We start from the raw sequence: 21,087 nt of genomic DNA, 5'->3' as shown, positions 1-21,087 counted from the left end.
TGTGAATATCACACATAATATTGTGACAATAATCCTAATGAAATCTCCTTACTGCCCAAAGTGTTATTGTACTTAGTCATTCTTGGAGAGAAACACTCAGGGTACAATTTTAATTGTTTTCACAATACTGAGCTCTGGAAAAGCCCCCAAACACTCACCAGGCAGTCCCCCCTCACACAGATGCTGTAAGCATCCTTGTAGGAGCAGCGAGTCCCGTCGTGTACCATCCTTTTCATGTACACCACATCCCCTGTCTCCTTTGATTCGCAGTACAGGTGGCACCTCTCCTTAGCTGAAAAATAAAATGACCCAAATTTTGTGTGTTCAGCTCTCACAGTTCAGTTGCTGACCTCATGAGCAGCACTTTCAGTAGTGTTGGTTCTCCCTTCTTCCTTGCACACATCACAGAGCCCAACGTGGTTCCCATAAATCATTGATGCTTATCCCCTTTGAAAAATCCTGTGATCTCTTGGAAACTGCTGCATCATAAAGCATCCATGTGTCACCATTAGGAGACAGACTTAAAAATAACAGATCATTGACTTTGATGGGGGATCTATTTAATCCTCTGCAGATGCTGCAATCTGGTAGACCTTTCCTCAGTTGCACAACTACCTGTGAGACATGCTGGTTTCTCCGGCACTGCACTTAAATGAAAAAAAGCCCAAGTAACTTTCCCATTAAAAGCAGCTGTTTGACACTGAGTGAACCTGGCATCCAAAATTTCTTCAGAGACATCTGGGCCAGAGCATTTCATCCTAACCACAAAGTTAATTTTCCCTCATGGTTGTAATTTTATTTAAGATAATTTAAACCATTAAACAAGATGAGATGTCAAAAAGATTCAGACAAAAAAAACATTTTTTTACTGCTAACACATGCACAAACAGCCAGACAAGTGGTATTTTCTCTAATCTGTTCCAAAGAGCTAAGAACAAAAAATAAAGCTGAAAATGACTAGTCACTGGCTGAATAAAGTTGTATTCCAGTAGTGTATTTCATTTTATCCATGTCTCTTGCTGTCCTCAGCCCCATAATAGGATTCACTGTGCTTTCCTTGGCACTGAAGAGCAGATGGCCTTTCTGCTAGATGAAACAAGTAGAGATTCTGCTATTTTAACATGATTAAAAGTTGGAAAGCTTTTCCCATCATTTAAAACAATAATGACCTTTCCATTATAGCAGTTCAGCTGAAATAAATCTTCACAGGCCCTTTGCGTTCTTCCCCTGTACAGTTCCATGGCCTCTGCCCTCTTTTTATAAAGTCCTTGTTATTGCTCTTGATGTCCTCAAGGCCACTGGGTATTGGTACATCAGAGACCTTTGTTACCGCTCCCAAATGATGCAGGGAAGTCACACTAAAAATCCAGGGTCTAATCTATTAAAACAGGTACTTTTTTCAGTGCAAATTCTTAATAGGAGACTATTAAGATCATGATAACGACAGACATACTGTATTTGCATATATTAGAAACATTAAACTATGCACAAGATAGATGTCTACACACCACCCCTGGGTATGCACCCCCCCCCACCCCACACATACCACGCATTCACTGCATGTGATTAAATGAAAATATCAGCAGGTCTGACTGGGTTCCAACAACTCTGTACAAGGGCTTTACTTTAGAGGTGGTTCTGTTCCCACTGCTCCATGGGAACAGTAAACGTGCAAGTGCTGCTAAATCAGACCCTGTTATTGCAAAGAATTATTTTCTTCCTATTCACTGGTGCTGGGCACAGTAGAGGTGCAGGAGCATGGATGTGACGGTGTGCCTGTCCACTCCCTGCTCGCTGTGAGTCCTTCTCGTTTAACTGAGGCTGGGAGCTCATAGCCAAAGTCACACCCTACTGCCCTGGCAGATGCACAATGCAGGAGTCTGTGAGCACAGCAGGGATGAGGACATGGTGGCTCAGAGGGCCTGGAACAGGAGACAGGCCATGGCACAACAGGGCATCGGGATTCTCAAGGACACACTGGGGTGTGGCTCAGTGGCTTTTCTCTGCCCACAGCACGAGGCACTCCTTTCTGTTCCTATCCCCTGCACAATGTGTCAGACACATCCAGCTGAGCTGCCTGTGAAGTGTATGGATTTATGTCACTTCTGAGCCACAACTGCATTATCTTCACAAGTATGTCACTGATATGCCTTATCCTTACAAAAAGGAGTTTTAAATAGATTAGTTCAAGCACAAGCTTGTCTCTGGCCTTGTTTTCACACAAAAGCTGTTCCCTCTAATAACCCTGCACAGGTAAATGTAACTCTCAAGGAGTCTGCAGTTAAACCATAGTTACATGGGAAACCAGCAGTGCAGGGATCAGTGCTCAGACATCAATGAGCTGGTTTCTGACCCAGAAGCCATTGAATTTAATAGAAAAAAACCTGATTTGTTCCAGTGGTCTCTGCAGCAGACTGCTCCAAAGGCTAAAGCGTAAGCAAAGGTCCTGCAGGCCACAGCCTTCATCCCCTCACCCTGTGCCAGCAATGCTATTTCATGAAATTAAGCTGTGAGGCTGCGTCTGTGCCTTTGAAAATCCCAGACTGACCAAGATGGCATGAAAAGAATGAGGGAACTCTGAGAACTCTTTGGGAAGAAAGGCAAATTAATTATAAAGAATTTGCTATTAATTTCTGGCAGAATATCCTCTCACTGGAATGCAAAATGATTCACCCAAAGTGACCCTTCCCCTCCCAGTGATGACTCTGGACTGAGGATGGGGTGAGTGCCCAGAACCTGTCCCTTGCCAGGCCAACCCTGCCCTCAAGATTTTGTCATTCAAGTGAAGTGACAGGGTTCAAAACCGGCAAACAGCCCATACTGCTCATTCAACATGTTGAGACTCATTGCCCTCTGCCTTTTTGTTTGGTGAAACATCTCAGTGTGTTTTCTGGCAAGAGCAGACATGGCCCCAATCAACCAGCTGCACTTGCATTGACAGTTGAGCCGAGACATTAACAAGAACAGGAACATTTTTGTTCTAGGAGGTGATCTCTGTCAAGAGGCCACAAAATCAGCCTGACCTTGCTGGTTGAGAGCCAGCACCCATCCAACCCAACAGCTGCCTCCAACAGTGACAGCAGCATTTGCAGGAAGACACAGGAACAAACTTGAAACTTTCTCAGAATATTCTCCAAGTTCCCCCTACTCTGCAGCTTGGGGACTTCCAAAATCATGGCTGGAATTTGGTGTTTAATAGCTCTTAATGGATTGTAGAACTGTCAAGAATTTTTCAAGGTAAGTTCTAAAACTTTCTGGCATCTGCAACTTCCTGTGGCAGGGAATTTCAAGATCATTAGATGCTTTGTACTAAGTCTTTCCTCTTACTTGTTTTAAATCTAAAACCTGATAATTTTATTTGATGTTCCCAGGCTTGCGTTATGAGAAACTCAATAATCATTCCATGTTCAGTCTCTTTGGGCCACTCACAACTTTGTAACTCTATCTTTTTAATCTACATCCTTGCTTTTCCAGGATGAAAAGTCCTGGTTTATCCAAACTCTCCTCATCCAGAAGTCATTGTTTATGTTTGCTTTATTCTGGTCTTTCTGAGTTCAGCTGTGGGCTTTTTAGCAGCATGGGCAGCAGTGAGATGGGCACAACCTGAGCTGCATTGGGTGAGTATTTAAAGGGCAGACACAACGTGCAGGTACATGGAGGCAGAGCAGTGTTCTCCATCTCTCCCTTCACAGCCACTGAACTGATCTTTTCCTAAAGCTATTCCCAACTCCCAGCCTTTCTCTTCAGAGCCCACCATTGTACAGATCCATACACACATACACACCAGTTTTTACCCCCATAGCCATTACTGGCATTCATTAACACCAAACTTCCTTTGCCTTCTTGTGCCACTTAGTGTCACAAGGTCCTTCTGCAGCTCTCAGAGTGGGCTGTGCTCCTGTGCAAAACCATTTCCTTTTATCTCATGGTAAATCCATTTAACTGCTGTCACTGGGGAACAGTATCCAAGGATTTTGAAAATCCAAGTACATTGCATGGATTGGATCACTCATACACTGATACTCACTGGTCCCTCCAAACAACTCCTAACAGGTTTAGGAGGCATGATTTCCCAGGAGGAAGTTTTACCCCTCCCTATATAATTTTTACTCATATTTGCAACTGATTTTAGTTTTCACAGGAAAGGGGCTGCTCACCATCGATATGTTCATAAGGGAGCCAGTGGTGTTTGGTGTTCTGGTACTCAAAGTAAGGGTCCCACTGCCGGCACTGCTCCTCTCTGAAATCCTCAAAGTCCTTGGGACAGTCCTGGGTGTTGCACAGCTGGAACTCGTAGCTTGGCCCCACACATGTGCGGCCTCCATTGGCAGGACTGTGACAGGGAGAGAAACCCGTGATTAGTTTTGCCATTATTTCATTAATCAACTGTCTATCAAATCTTCTGAGGAGAAATTTGTTTCCCAGTCATGCCAGTAGGCACTTGATGAAGCCAGGGCTGTGTTTCTGATATGTAGAATGCATATTCCCTTTCAAAACCCACTGTCACTACTTAGCTTTTAAAAAGCAACTTCTGCAAGTAGAGGTTCAAACCACTTGACAAAGGCAAGGAAAGCCATTTTCTTGGTATAGCCAGGAAAGGAAAGCACAGCAGAACTCATTCACATTCACCCCTAATGCAGCAGCAAAGGCAGAACAGCCCAGCTCAGTGCTGTGCCCCAGGCAGATGTGCACCAGATCCCTGGCAGATCTGGCAATACAGAGCTCAGAACCTGTAGCTGGGTTTGCAGCCTCTTCCAGGAAACAGAAAATGTTTTCAATAGTACATTAGGCTTTTCCTACTTGTAAATAGATTCTACAACTAAAACTGTGCCCACAATTAGAAAGGTCAATTCCCTGTTGCCAAAGTAATAAAAGCTGAAAAGAGAACTGGCAAATTTTTTCTTAACAGAACAATTTCCATCAGAAAATGCTGCTTCATAAAACTCAATTAAAGAAAAAAAAATCAATGATAACATGATTTTTGACACTAGTCAAGTTCAATTGCTTTATCAACAAAACAAGAAATTCCACGTTAAAAATATTCTCGCTGTTAAAATCATAAAATTTTGACCATTGTTTTAGTTCTTGCTGTTAGGATCTTGACATTTTATGATAGCACATTGAGATAGCAATAATTGCACATTTCATATCATTTGTATATACCAATCTTTATTAACTATACTTTACTTCCACTCTTACTGGAATGGAATCATTCTACATTATCTGGATGACCCATATGTAAGTTATTAAAGAAAGACAATTCAAAATTCCTAAAATTAACTTTGGATAAGGTTCTGATCTCAGGAGCTTTGTTCCAACTTGGAATGAAAACAGTTTGAAAATATTTTAAGACCTTGTTGAAATATCCTAAAAGGTGGATTAAAGAAAACTTTTTAAAAGGTTTTTTAAAAAAAATCCAGTAAATCACTGCTATCATTTCATACTCACATTTAAAAAAGATATATATAGTACCCTAAACTTTTACTTATGCTTTACACAGCACTGTATTAACACTTTCAAGATCCTTCTAGCTGCATAACCAGTTTAATGGATGGATAAACTGAGAAATAAAGATGATTCATGACTTGCTAAGGGCCAAAGTAGAATTTCTGACAACTTATGCTATAGGTCAGATTTAACAAGCACCACTCAACATCCTTTACTGCACTGCTGCACTGGGCATGCACTGAGGATCCTCCCCGTGCAGCCTCTGCACATCAGTGGGACACTTGGGGTGTCACTTACTGTGGGTTGTCACACTGCCGTGTCCTGTACTTCACCCCGGTGCCACACGTGCGGGAACAAGAGCCAAACTTACTCCATGCCCCCCAGTGTCCATCCTGCTTCAGGACATCTGGTGTGAGCCAGATGCAGTGACCTTTAAAGCAATGCTGAAAGAGAAAATCGGATGTCAGAATGATTAGATGATTAACTTGTATCAGATGAGAAGTTGTTATACCACACATTGGAATTTCAGGCACAAGTTCTGGATTTTTTTTCACCTCTCCAGCAGAAAGTAGAGGGACTTGCTGTCAGATTGTGCCCATGATCCCAAACTCACTCAGATTTTATGAATTTACATGTCAGTATGCATGTGTGCGTGCAGGTTTTAAGGCTACCAAGTTTGTTAAACTGTTCTCAGTATTGTATTTCCTCACCACCTGTCTGCAGAGGGGATATCATTTAAGGGAAATGGCAGAATCCCATATCTTGGAGGCTAACACTAACATCCTGGCTCCACTACTGCCTGCAGCCTCTTCAGGCAGCCCTGTCAGGAGCTCTGGCCACAGCACCCTCCTCTCCCACAGCCCAGCCACTCCCAAATCCACACACATGTTCCTACAATAAATGTGATCAGCAAAGTGTCACAAAATCAAAGCCAGCTCACACTGCAGACATTAATGCTATTAAATAAAAACTTTTGCAGTGTCGCCCTGGAGATCTCATAGTAAATCTGACCAAAATAGCAGGAGGCATTCCTTAGGGACAGCCCTGGACAGTCCTAAGCAGCACAGTTCATCATGCCCTACCCCATTTTCTCCTTTATTTTACCTGTTTTTTTAATACAGTTAGTCTGCAGCAGTTGAAGCATAGAATTTGCCACATTTCCCAAACCACTAAGGTATTTATTTTATTTCTTTAAGAGCCTTCATAGCTCCAGTACTGATCATCTCTACTGTCATCTCCTGTTAAAGAAACCTGTCAGTGCCTTTCCACCAGTTTCTCCAGTCCCTAATCAAGGAATTTTTTCTCAGCTGAAGTCAGAAAGAATTCTTCTCAAGGATCACAAGATTCTGGCCCCTTTTAGTACTATTTCTGCTTTCATAAAAGTCTACTGATGAAGTGTGGGTGCTGGAAAATATATTCCAGCAAACAAACGACTTTGCATGAGACTGTCATAGTTTGTCTGTGTTAACGGTTACTGCCGGGATGAGAGCTCTGGCTAAGGAGCACAGATGGCTGCAACAACAAGTGAAATCAGTCACTTACTTTCCTTAACATTCAAGTCAACAACAACATTTTACACAGCTTAACAAGCCCTGGAATGCAGGAATTTGGCAGGCTGCACAAGACAAGCATATGGCTAAATGCATGCTGCCAGCAAAAACAAAATCAGAAGATATATAACAGGAGAGCGTTCCTGAGCATAGAGCGATTAGTGATCTGGAAGGCAAATTTAAAAGTGATGGATAATCATTAATAATGCTGAATTTAAAGAGAGAATCATTAGTAAAATGGTGACGAGGCACAGCTTACTGATTCACTAATCTGCTCAGTGACTGGCTCTTTATTCATGCAATTTATTTTGGGGCTGATTTGATTGGACAAGGAGTAGAAGAGAGTAGAAATAAGGTTTCAACTATTTTTTTCTTTCCCATGACTTCAGATATTCGAAGTCAAAACCTATGAAATAGATGAGTTACCACAAAGCCAATTATACCAATCCTGCTCCAGAGCTGTAATGGGCACATTTTTCTTAGATGTTTGACTGAACAAGAGATAATTCAGCAAAGCATGAAAGAAATGCAAAATGCTAATATGTCCTTTGCTTTTTTTGGTTTAGAAGCTAAGGGCTGTACCCATCAGGGACTGTTTACTTATGGCTTTAGAGGGGTTTGTTTGAACAAACTGTTTGAGTCGTGGGGCCCTGCACAGCCAGGGAACCAGAGAGGCAGGGGAAGCTGGCAATGCTTCAGCTTGTCAATAGATATTTCAGCTGGGCTTGGAAGCAGATGTGAAGTGACAGCTCCTGATCTGTGCTTGCTCACACATCCTTTTATCAGGATGCTGCATCTCTCAGGTGTAAGGTGACAGCAGTCACCAAATCCATTTCAGGAGCCATTTAGCCTATGTTTATTATGTGATGATCCAGAATCCAGTGCTTGGACTCATGGAGGAGAGGGAGAGACGTGATGACACTGTGCTTCCCAACCTCTTCCCTGTTTTAGTCAGGAACAGTGGGATGTAGGTTTGCAACATCCTGTAATAAACCCCCTCTCTGACATTAGGACTGGTTCCTGAACTGGAAGGCAAACATTGCTGTGTAAAGGGAAGAGCAGCACTGATTTTTAGTGGAGAAGTTGGTCAGATGCTGATTGTTGGGAAGCTGAGGTAGAGCTATTAGGAGATAAGCATTTATGTAAAATGAGTCATCCACAGCTCTGCCTTTTTTGTGGAATTAAAAGAAAGGAGCCTACAGAAAGCAAAATGATTCACTAATGAATCTTACTCTGTGCAGACCCGTGCAAAAAATGCATGAGAAGGTAAAACCAGAGAGAGAACAATCTCCAGTGTAATACGGGAAGTTAAAGCCAACCCTTCCTATTGCTACTACATTAACTACATAATGAGGTGGGAAAGAGCCAATTTCAAGCACTATTCCCTTCATAAACAAGGGGTTTCACTTAAAGAATGAAGCATTTTAAAGCAATTTCTTTTTATAATGAGAAAAAAATGGGTAAATGCAAATTGTTTTCTTAGTTGAAGACAAGATGACTTCTTGCAGTCTCGCCTATTTTTCTGGCAAACAGGACAGTCCAAAACAAGTGCAATTTCCAGGATAGGGAGCTTAAATTTCTTGCAGTAAAACATTCCACTGCTGTTTTCAGCAGTTCTTTGAAACAACTGCTGTGGATGCCAAAAAAAGAGCCAGTGTGTTCCTGTAGGCTTAACACATCTGCAAGTCAATTTTCCAAGAAGAGACTTGAAGATCTTCTGTGGGTATCTGTAACTATTTTATATTGAGCAGCAATGGGCATCGCTCTGATCTCCTCACTTGACACCCCAGGTATCTACCAAGTAACCCCTCACACTGCACCATGGCTGGGGGTCCTCTGTTCTCCTCACTCTTCTGAGGTCCCATCAGGACCTTATTTATTTGTATTCCCCAGCACACGCAGGCTGGCCTGCTCTGCTCCATCTGTTTGAGAATAATTAGTTGCGAGGGATGAACTGAAAGTTCCAACACTAAGGACCACTCTGAGCCAGTAAAAGTTTCTTCAGTGGAGAATCAAGTATTCTCCCTGTTTCTGTGGTGACTAACACAGCACACACTCACCCATCTGTCTCCTGTCTCTGAGAGAAGCTGAGGTCAGCTTTCTCAGTGGGAAATTATCTGGATTGCTTTGAGCACACATTAGTGTTTTCAGAAACCTTTTTTCTTGGTCCATTTTTCTTCTCAAAAATATCTATTCATTTCAATATTTAATCATTCCCTTCCTTTCCTGACAGGGTAAAAAATCATTCCAAGTTTGACTCAGATCCTCTCATTAGGACAGTGCAAGTAAAGAGAAGACCTGCTAGGTTTGTGCTGGATCCTTGGCACAGAAGCCAAATCCAAGAGCAACATCAGCTTGGTTGGCAGGGGCAGCTACCAGGCTCTTACCTCTCTCCAAGAAAAGAAAAAAATGAGGCTCAGGTGGTGCAAACCTTGATGTTAGTCACTGCAGCAAGCAGATGGACTCAAGCATGTGATCTCCCTGCATGACTGACGCTGGGTTTTATTTCTACCCTGTGGAGAGCAGTTAGCTACTTCAGCCGATATAAATGTCTCCCCAGAAGAGTAATATTTTTTTTAAATGGAATAACAAAAAATGATGATATATTTCTGAAGTTTGCCTGGATTCAGAAGCCTGAGGCTAACAGTAGAGCTGACAGAATTGTATACAAGTAAATAAATTATCAGCTGACAACATATGTTTCTTTTCAATCTACAGAATGCCAGGCAGAGTTAAATTTTGTGCAGTTATGTCTTGTCTGCATGGTTTACTATAGCAATTTATGGAGTGTCTCTGACTCCACAGTGGCTCTGAGCCTCCATGTGCTTAACTTTACACACTGGAGTTATTTCATGGAAGTTAATGTGACCATCATCAAAGCTTCGCAAAACTGATAGAAACTTCCCTCCTGCTATTGAAAACTCAATCTGATTTTAAAAAATCAAGTTGGGGGCAATAGGAATTATTCTATTTCCTTTAGGATTCTGCCAAAATAGTAGTTTTCTTTTCTGTCTGAGAAGCTCCAGGAGAATGTTATTTTTTTATCTTTAAACCCAGCAAATTATTAGTTTGCTGCCAATTAACATAATGGTTGCTCAGTATCTTCATTTGCACAAGAAGAATTAATAAGAAGTTTTTTAAATGGCAGAACCTCACTCTTTTGATAACTTAGTTCAAATAACCAGATGCACAGAAGAGCTTACATACATTTACATAACTATACACTTATCTGTACACATACATGTAGACAGCATTAGAAAGCCTCATCTTCCTTTTCAAAGGGTTGGTGCCTGGGTCCAGGACACAGCCTGGGTCTGCACAGAGATGGTCCTTATCATCCTGCCTGCCAAAAATATGCTACAGATTTCACATCTCCCATACGGCTGTTCTTGCCCCTTGACCACCAGTTAGGAAGGAGGCAGCTGGACTGGATTCTCCTCAATGGCATCTTGCTAAATTTGGGATCAGTTATCAGTTATGTGAACACCAGCCCTAGGTGAGAACATCCATGCACCACATGCCGTGTTCGCCTCCCCAGCACCACTTTCATTTCTGGCATCCGGTCCCCTCAGCTGCAGCAAAGCCAGGATGTTTCTGTGACACATCAGCAGTGTTGTGATTGGTTTGTGCTTAAAATAGGCCCTGGGAATCAGAGGTATGAAATCATGAAAACTGCAAGTTTCCTAAGTGGGAAACAAATGAATCTTTCTCAATCAGCATCTTTAATTGCTTATTTCTTGTTTCTGCATTTTTCTTTTCTGACATGATTCCAAAGAAAATAGGCAACCATGTTTGAAATTATTTTCCTTTTTCTCAAATGCTGATGAGGTATCATGGGAGAGGTACCTGAGAGGAAGCTGCCCCACAGCAACTGAGTCCCAGCTTTGGGCAATAAATGCATTTTATAGCCCTGTGCATTCAGGCAAGAAGCTCTGGTACTGTCCCAGTTGGTGAAGAGAGTGAACAGGGGAAGGCAAAATCAAGGGCAGGGATGAAAAGGAAAGGAACAGATGTGAAAGTACTGATCTGACGTACCTGTACTAAAAACACCAACATTTAATAAATACACTGGTCAAATGCTGAGCTCAGATACATAAAGTCAGCTATATAACCTTCAGAACTCACACTATTTAAAACAACCCAAACCATTTAGTTCAGACTGCTGAGCCTTATCTAATAAAATGGTTTTCATTTTACAAAATTTTCTCAGGTACTTCTGGAAGGTGGCAGCAAGTTTATTTATCAAAAAACTGGGACAGCTCCCTTGAGAATAAAACAGTCAGAGTCCTATCATCTACTGAAACTTCAGAATGTGCACATACTCTCTTGCATCTCTGCTGAGCTCAAAAGCCTGGCTGTCTGCACAGCTTGCTGAAGCCTTGGATCCCAAGTTCCAGTCCAAAGAAAATTTTTACAGCTGAGTTGCATAATATCCTGACAAACTGTTTATAATGGAAGCACTGACAGATCCTTAACTGTAGGGTTACAAATTCCTTTTTTCTCCTCATTTCTGTTCAAGTACTAATATGAATGAATAGCTCAGGGAAGAGAGTGATGCAACAAAATGGAATATAACTGTATTTTTCAGTTGGGGGTCATGAATATTTTTAATGTAAAAATCAAGATAAAGAAAAGTGTATTCAAATAAATTGCCTAAAATTTTGGATTGTAATGTAATTTTTTTTTTAACAAGAAACAAAGCTGTTATTACAGGAATAGTTTAAAGAAGAGAAAACCAGAAGGGAGTGGTTTATATAGAGCATGGATTGCTGGGGAATTAATTTAACATAACATTTTCATTAAAAAGACTTTTCAAACCATAACAGCAACTGCTAATATGGTTCATTTATCGCATAAATGATGTCATACACTGGGTTATAAAAAAACCTTTCCAAGTAGCAACATCTTCCTCTCCCCCTCAGTCACTGCATCCAAAGCCTAGGGAAGCCAGATTTTTTTCAGCAGACTTCAAACGACTTGGAGTTCAGACCCACTCTGAGCAGAGTGTGATCTCCATGGAGGATGACTGGGGCTGGGAGCAGCTCCAGAGTGGTGGTGAGCGGCCGAAGCTCTCTGAGCCTTTGCCACCTCACACCATCCCTCCACAGCTCCTCATGCCTCCCTGGGCTCTCACCAAACCAGCAAATCCACCTCCACAAACCTGCCCTTCTCCCCTCACGGTCCCCCTTGAGCTGTCATGTTGGTTCTCTCTAGCTGGCACTCAACTCCCACATCCATCCTTTCCCTCTGGGATGCTCCAGCAGCTGTGGCTTGGCCGTGTCTCCAGCCCCCACTACTCTCTGCACCCCCGCACAGGGGAGGCCAGTCAGCACCACAGCAACGTTGCTGGCACAAGCACAACACCCTGACCTCAAAAGAGTCATAGGAGAGAGGAAATTTCCCCATTTTTGGCTTTGCTACAGAGACTTGCACGGGGCAGACACTGCCATGACCTGCCTGAGGACGGGGTTTAATGGTCCCAGAGTGGCCATGCAGGACACGCCAGCCCTCACCCCATGTCCCCTGCTCACACTGCTCAGAATCACAGACTATTCCGTGTTGGATGGGACCCACAAGGATCATCAAGTCCAACTCTTGAGTGAATGGCCCCTACAGGGATCAAACCCATGTGTTACTAGCACCAGGCTCTAACCAGCTGAGCTAATGCTCAGCACTTCACTTGCACTCGGGAGTTTGCCCCACATCTCAGCAAACCTCAGGTGCTCCAGACAGGTTCTTCTCTTGTTCCTCTTGATTTTGCACACAAACACACGTGTGCATGTGGGTACACAGGGCACCAGCTCTCACCTTTCCTGGTGCACACATGGTCCCGTCCAGCGGAGGCCCTTTCTTTGTTTTGCAGAAATAGGGGTTCTCGGGGTGGCTACACCACAGCTGCTTGCACGGATCAAATGTACGGAACTGGAACACAGGAAAAAAATCAGAGTGGATGATGCTTCGAGAGAGCTCCCACTGGAAACAGCAACAGAAGCTGCAGTTTGGAGTGTTCCTTTCCTAAGTATAAAATGCCAGCTGTTAGCACTGATTCCTGAGGAACACCGTGATGTCTCTGGATTGAATATTTGAGTTTTCATACAGAATCATGACTCTGAGGTGAGATCCCACTTGCATGTGATGGAATAAAGTCAGGCAAAAATAGTTTTACACAAGTGAGCTACCAGTTTCCCCAGGCAGTGAGACGCACATTGCCTTTTCTTACAGCTTCTCCAAATGGGGCTGCTTCATTTGGCAAACAAAGCAAAAAATCCTTGTGCACCCATGGGAGATGGAAATGAGCTGCTCAGACTTTATCTCAGCTGTTGTAAACCCCTTCTTAGGGGGATGGAAATTTGAGATCAGGTCCCCAATCCATGAATAAATCGGCATTTTACCTACAATGCAATGGCTTCTATAGGAGAGGATGGGAACCACCCACCACAAAACATACTAAATCATGATGTCTGGACGTGCTTTTGGCTATTTTGAACAAAGAAGAATAGAAAGCCTCCATCTCCCAGGCTCTGGAGGATGGCTGCAAGAGAAGATTCTCTTTGGCTGGGACATTCTTCCGAGGCATCATCAGAGGGAATTGTGTCAAGACACAATACTACAGCTCATGCTCTAAAAGTTCTCATCCATTATCTAGGGACAATGCTCGGCACATATATTCCTGCAGATGGGAATGAAAGCAGAAATGTTACGTGTCAGCAGCTGCCAGCAGCTGAAAACATCTCTTTCCATTATATATTTTGTTCTACTTGAGGAGCTGGAGGTGGGAGGCACAGCCTTGCTGCAGAAGACTATTTTCTGAGGCCAGTCCACTGAGAATTTCACTAATCTTGCTTTGCTTTAAATTTAGACTTTGGCTCTTGTTTTCCTCATACACAAGAGCCAACCATGGCATCAAGAGCCCTTGCAAGTTGCTTTACTCGCTGTCATGCTTTTTTTCTCTTGCTAGGTATCAAAATGCATCACACTTTCCATAAAATTGGATCATAAAAGCATGCTGCCCTGTGCTAGCACTACGAGATGTGGCAGCAAATCCATCTCCATCACATGGGGTGGGAGTTTCGCAGCAAAATAACCAGCTTCCAGCAAGAGAAGGCTCAATAACACAGCAAGTTTGTTTGCTTGAAAACTACAGATATTTATGAAACTACACAATAATTACTTCTATAATTCCAGTTAAAAAAAAATCCAAACCAACAGACATTTAGAATAACATATATGTCAACATTAAATTGTTATTCCTTGCTTACAGCTTTGTGGGCTTCACTACTCTGTCCCTATTAAGGACATTTCAGAGACACTTAGACCACTCCTGGATGAGAAATAGCAGAAGCTAAAGTTAAATACTCACAGCTGTGCACATCATGTATCCCAGACCAAAGTCAAACCGGCACTGCTCGTTCATGGAGTAGTGAATCCCTGGCAGCTGTGGAAGGGAAGGCCAGTCATGTTCGAAGGGATCATCCCGCAGACAATCGTAGGAACTGCAACAGGCAAAAATTACAGGAACAGATGGGGCTGTGAGGCTTGCACAGTGTTTGTGGTTTCATTGCCTTTTTGTTCCAAACAAAATAGAGCCTACTATTTCTCAGATGTTGGTCCTGAAGAGCAGCTAATATTGCAATTATGCTCACATTCACTTTTAGCATGTCATATCCACCTTCAATGGATTCTACACATCTTTTTTTGAAGCCCTTCCATTGTAATTTCCATTTAGCTTGCAGGTAAATTCCTATCAGTCTCCAGGCTCCTTATGTGAAAGGAATCAAAGGAAGAATCCACATGAGACCAAGAAGAAAAGAAAGTTTAATTAATTTTTCCATTTGTGGAATTTCTTGCTGTCTGCAGCTGTCTTTCAAGTGAGGTTTCAAAAGCAGAGGCCAGGGTAACCAGCCCAGAATACCACTGAACTTACAGTTTCCCTGTGTCCTCCCTGAGAAACAGTGACTCATTTACAGACTTACAGAGGTGCACTTTGCTGCCTGCATTAACCATTTGGGTTTGTTCCCTCTCTCTGCTTCTCCTGATCACCCCCAACTCCATCCATAGTTTAAACTAAGTTTCCTTTCTGTGTGACGAAGGTGGAAGTTTCTCCTCTGCTCCTAAGGAGTGAGGATGGCCTGTAGAATTACATCTGACCAAGCCATGTCAGGACAAAGGACTGATGCCAGTACCACCAAATGGTTAACATGGTGTAAGTATTGGTTGATTAACAACACCAGCACAGTCCACAGGATCTCTGAAATGTCTCCCAGTTATTTAACAGACATGAGGACACAATACACGAGCCTATCCTGGCAATCATTAAGGTTGCCTTGAAGATACCAATAGCTGAAAGCAGAATTTTGAGGTTAGATTTACTTCAAAGCAAACCATCATTCTGCTTTGTTATAAAACATTTTAAAAATAGTTGTATTTAAAAGAATGTAAAGCTGCCCTCTAGGCCAGATGATTTTTATTTAATGGCTAAAGCTCTGGAGGATCTTGCTAATTGAAACAATCACACTTCCCTCACAATATTTTTATTCCTTATTGCCACACCTAAAATAGCTACTATAATAAAAATACTGACAAAAAGACTGACTCATGTTTACTTCATGTATTTTGCTGCACTTTTTCCTACTCATTTTCAGGTTTTTCTGGTTATCATAGTAGTTTCCCCATATTTTTCTGTACAACTTGCACATAACAACAAGTGGAAGTTTTTTTCTGTAAGGAGCAAAACAATGGTCACAAACAACAGAATGTGTCAGGGAACTCCAGCACAGGTCTAATGCCTGAAGTGTCAGGTCCAAAAGGAAGGCAAGGGGCATGGATGAAGCTGTTTAAACAGCTTTTGCATTTAAGGTACTGAAAGTAAAATTAACAACTGAAGAACTAATTCTAGAACAGTGTGTGCTCTTTAGATATCTACTATAGTTGAGAAAAGCCCTGAGTACTTAAAGGGCAGCTTTTCCTCTCTAGGCAGCACTATCTTGTCACTGACAGGTATCATAAGCAACAAATGGCAAGACACACACCATGCTGCTGGGTAGCCAAGGAACTCCTCCACTTACAGATTACAGTAGGGAGGGAGGAAAGTCAGCAATGAGATTCGTAACAGTGCCTTCCATCACCCTTGAGAGACAGCAAATACACCTTTAATGTCCAGAAAATGCACAAGAAGAATGAAATGAGTACAAGAAGTAAATGAAATGAGAATAATTTCAAATGGACTGACATCAAACTGAACGTGAGACGCACAATTGTTCTTACACACTCCCTCCTGGAAGGGGAACAGCTACTAAAGAGTACTCACTGCAGATAGCGGTTCAGCTCCTGCTGGCTGCAGCGGGACCAGTGGAAGCGGTGGAAGGCGGCTTGCACCAGGGGGGCCATGATGCTGCCCAGCCGGACCTCGTCCCCACAGCGGTTCCCTTGGCCATCGTGCTCCATTCCTAAACTGCCCCGCACACGACAGAGACACAACAGTGACCTTGCAGGTGGGCTCTGAGTGCCCGAGTGCTTCCCTCTCCCCAGTGTCACCAGTGCTTGATGCCAACACGCTTCTGAAGGCCCGTGGCCCTTGTCCACATGAGCAAAGTCATGAGAAGTAAAACAGGGTGAGGCTGAAGCTAAAGAGTTGGCCTGGACTAACTCCCACATGGAAGGATTGACCCTTGAAAGTACTTTCATGTCATTAGCCTAATTCACTTTCAAAAACACTAAAAAAATTTTTTTTTTTACTTCTGTGCACATGCACATTTGTGAATTAACACAGCTAAATGTGAATCCATTTCTGAATTACTGAGCCTGTCCACCCTCCAGGAATACTAATAGAAATGTACTCTTGCTCTAATCTTGTGCTATTCAGGAATTTATATAACTTCTAAAAAAATCACACCTTAGCTTAATTCAAAGTATTTTGCAACTGTAGACAAGTCCTTTGCATGGAAAAAAAGAAAGGTGCCACACAGCAAGCTAGTTGAGACAAGATGCTGAGTTTGCCCAGGAGCAATCCCACATTGTTTAAATGTGAAACAGCCTAGAAAGTGCTGGGTGCTTTCTAGAAAATTACCCCAAGTTACAGATATTTTAAAATTTCTTTTTGTCTTTATTATGAATATGTTTGCTTCTTTCCTTTGTTAGGATCTTATACTGCATTTTTAATAAGCACTATTGGATTAATATGGGCAATATCTGTCCATAATTAAACCAAATTAACAGACTGGGGCTGAATATGACTTGAGGGATTACAAACTTTCTTCAGTGCTATCTCTTTTAAAGCTTATGATGTATTCTTTTTAATCCTAATTCAAAAATTCTGGAATCGAATACTATGTGACCATCAAATAGATGTCTCTGTCTAACTAAGATATGTTTGTAGTGATTTCAATAAATTTTGGCACTTTATTGTTTAAAAAAAGAGAAAGGGCCTGAAGGCTTTCTTAGGGAGAACAGAATAGATGGAAACTGTTCAGAAAAAGCCTTCTGGTAACTATTATTCTACCAAAGAGAAAATGGGAAATCAGTGGGAGTTCTCTGCAAACAGGGAAACGAAAAAGATCTGGGAGAAACCAAAGGTCTGACAACTGCTGCCCAGGCATTGGTTCAAATCACATCAATAGGTAAAATAATTGCATTTTTTATATGAGATATGTAGAACAGTTGTAACTGCAGTGCTTGGCACCTCATTTCTATACAGTACTGTTTCCTTTATCAGCAGTTACATATACAGATTATGTGCTTATTTAGTATGAATTGCTTGCAAGAATACTGTGTTCCACTGACTAAGTGAATTCATATTTCTTTATTATGAGTACTTTACATTTCCACCAGGAGACTACAATACATCATTCAATCTAGTCCCACAGCAGCCCTGGAAGATATTTTGGTATTAGTTCTTTTTTCCACTTGAAAATCCCAAAATATAAAGCTTACTTAAGATCATAAACAAAGCTTTGTGAGAGCTGAGACCTGAAACCAGAGCTAACCCAGAATATTGTTTAACATCACGTGCATCTGTCCAAAGTCATCAGCATTTGTCTGTACCCAAAACCATTAAGGTACAACACAGATGTCCACTTGTACTCACACATGTCCAGTTTCATGAGCCACCACAAATGCAGATGAAAAACCATCTTCATGGTTGAGAGTGCAGCTTCGGACAGGATGACACATCCCAGTGACGGGAGCGTAGCCTGTGAGAAACACCAAGTGTTTCAGAAAATGAACAAGTACAGAAAGACAATGCTGTGGGAAGCTCTACAGCGAGCATCTGTCTTTTGTTGTGACATGAGTATAGCTGAAGTGGTCCTCTCAATACACCTCTGCCCCCAAACATTTAACAATGTGCTTCTCCATCTATGAAACAAGTGATACCAGCCTGTTGAACAAATTAAAACTTCCTGGCTCACCAAGAAAATTCTTGTCACCTTTTGGACTGTCCTACAATTGCTTTTTCTAAGTGCATAAGACAACAGAGGCAAAGGACACCACATGCTGCTCTGTGGAGGAGCCCAATACTGTTCCAGCCCTTAGGGAGCAAAGCCCCAGCCCTGTGTTGACAGCAGCTCTGGCCAACTCAAAATGAATGGGAAAGCTCTGAGATTTCTCCCCTCTGGTGAAAAAACTGATCTCACAGGAGGCAGAGGCCTGAAAAAAGAAGAAAGTGGACAGCGCTTGGCTCTGCTGTTCCAGGCCTCTCCATAACAATATTTCTTGGCAATTCGACTGTAACACAGCAACAGCTTTGGAACATTTTAAACACAAAATCTACCCTTTAATGTTTGGGCATTTTCAGGACTGTTTACATATGGATCCCATTTTCTTGGCCTCAGTAGGAGCACAGAAATGATCCAATAGGTAATCAGTAAGAAAGGATAAAATAATAAGTGAAACAGTTACAACTGAAACTGGCCCAACGCAGAGCTCTTGGGGAAAGAAAACATTGAGCACAGCTCAGCAGAAGATACACACTTAAACTTTGCATGACTAACCTGGCTCAGTGATAAATGCAAATGTAAAACAAACCCAGACACACACCTTGCATGCCTGATGGACCAAAATCCTGCCTGGTGAGGAAGATGGCATGGTCATGATACTCCGCGTGCCCAGTGTCGGGTTTCTGCTGCAGGTAGGCCCAGCGACACACATTCTCCAGGCTTTGTGAGGGGTTCCCAATCTCTATCAGACTCATAGACTGCATACACACAGGGAAAAAAAGACACCAAGAGTTATTTATTGAAAGCATGAGCAATGTTTTTCCCAACTTTTTCAGGCACTTGACTAAATATCCCATTTCCATGACAAGTTTGGTCTTAATTAAGAGATACTTACACTTCAGAAACAAATTTTACTGGACCAAGAAAGCAAGAAAATAGCTAAAGTTCATGGTTAGACTGTGATTTCTGCACTTAACGAGATCTAAGATATAACAAAAGAAAAAAAAAAAAAAGAAGATAAATAAAAAGATGGGTATTTTAATGACAAAACTGATACTGGGTTGTGCACTCTTATTATTTCTATACCACCCTGGCATCAGTTTACATCACTTTATTGTCTCTTTATCATCACTTCCAGTCTGGATATACAGTTCCTGATGGAGCCCGTGTCCCTTGTGGAAACATGGCAGGTCTCGGCCAGCAGAGACTGACCCAGTGTGGGGAAGAGCAATGTCTAATGGCCAAGGGAAGGCAATCACAACAACTGCAGAGAGCCAGCACCCTGCCCGGTTCATCAGCTGCTTTTGTCATGAAACTGAGCTGTTTAGGCTGTTCTGTCAGACCTTGGCACGCCCCTCCATGCTGTCGGTGTAAAACTAAGGGTACTTTTTCAGCTGTACTTGAATCATTACTTCCAGAAATGGACTTTCTCAGTGACTGTCTTTTAAACTGCATTTTCTTTATCCCTTTACCCATTTGAAGATCATTCAGAAGGTACAGCATATAACTTCCCACTGTGGGATGCCATTCTCCAACCACACATTACATGGGTGGTGAACTGACACGGCTTGGCTGGCTCCAGTGAACTGATGTGTTAGGTGAGGTGCAAAGGACAATTCTCTTGAGCAAGAAAGAGAAAGATATTTTAAAATCCAACTATTACATTTGCCCCTTTTTTTTTTTCAGTGGTACTTTCCTAAGAGTTCCCAGCTAATTCTGCTTGATACTGTGCACTGCTAAGACTTTACAAAGCTTATTGTATGTGGGATACTATAAAATGTATGACTAACTGACCTGTCCCAGGCCTTCCAGGATTTGTAAGAGCTACAGATGTGAACCCTGGCTTTTCATTTGCAAAAATTATATTACCATGACAACACTGTAATCATAACAAAACCCACTACAATTTAGATGCTATACTGTACTGCAAGCGTTTGTCATTCCAAAATACTTAATGTAGAGCAAAACTTAGCCTAGGCCAAAAATAAGAGAGAAGTAATACAATTCATGTTTAAATACAGATGTATTTGATGTGTCCTCTAATTGAGTGCATGATGGAGTACATAGAGTATTAACTACATGAAAAAGAAAATCCTCAAAGGGTTGTAGAAGAACAACTGGAATTGATAAAAGAAGTGTCTGCCAAACTGAGGTCTGATTTTGGCAAAACTAAGATATTACAATTCTGCAAATGTTCAGAAAAACAAATTTATAAACCAAATATAGGGACAGTTTGGATTCTGATACTACTGTGGAATGAAAAAGTTGTAATATAATCCTGTGCTGGATCATACTGCTTCCAGTCATGATCCCATTGGGAATTGAACTAATAACTGTATTTTAAATGGTGGGACAGTTGTGGAGCCTTTATTAAATCTTTGTATGTTTATAACAACATACTTAAACAAACTTTGAGTCACTAATACAGGGCAAAATCCTGGCTCTTCAAGCAAAAATCCTAGTCAGTTAAACGGGGTTTGACTATTGCTGAGGTCTTTAATAACACCCATCAGTGGTAAAACAAAAACAAACAAGCAAACAAACACAAAACTTATCTACATCACTTCCACTCTTCTTATTTCTCCAAAACTGCACAAAAGAGATCAATCCTTTCAAGGAGCTCAGTGAAAAATCTGACTGCAAGACTCAAAAGCAAA

General features: G+C 41.9%; 1 protein-coding gene across 1 annotated transcript in view; it reads right to left on the bottom strand.

The window, feature by feature from the left end:
* The window catches only part of ADAMTS2 (ADAM metallopeptidase with thrombospondin type 1 motif 2), a 178,181-nt gene that overhangs the window by 18,386 nt on the left and 138,708 nt on the right, over window positions 1–21,087 (bottom strand). The window contains exons 6-13 of the mRNA XM_069028479.1: window positions 19,032–19,188; window positions 18,082–18,187; window positions 16,306–16,449; window positions 14,359–14,491; window positions 12,807–12,920; window positions 5,746–5,891; window positions 4,158–4,333; window positions 159–292 (exon numbers count right to left, since the gene is read on the bottom strand). Of these exons, the coding sequence (XP_068884580.1) occupies window positions 159–292; window positions 4,158–4,333; window positions 5,746–5,891; window positions 12,807–12,920; window positions 14,359–14,491; window positions 16,306–16,449; window positions 18,082–18,187; window positions 19,032–19,188 (1,110 nt within the window). The remainder of the gene's footprint in view (window positions 1–158; window positions 293–4,157; window positions 4,334–5,745; window positions 5,892–12,806; window positions 12,921–14,358; window positions 14,492–16,305; window positions 16,450–18,081; window positions 18,188–19,031; window positions 19,189–21,087) is intronic.

Source organism: Aphelocoma coerulescens, chromosome 13 (assembly GCF_041296385.1).
Source record: "Aphelocoma coerulescens isolate FSJ_1873_10779 chromosome 13, UR_Acoe_1.0, whole genome shotgun sequence".
NCBI classification, from domain to species: Eukaryota; Metazoa; Chordata; class Aves; order Passeriformes; family Corvidae; genus Aphelocoma; species Aphelocoma coerulescens.
This window is presented reverse-complemented; position numbering and strand designations above follow the sequence as displayed.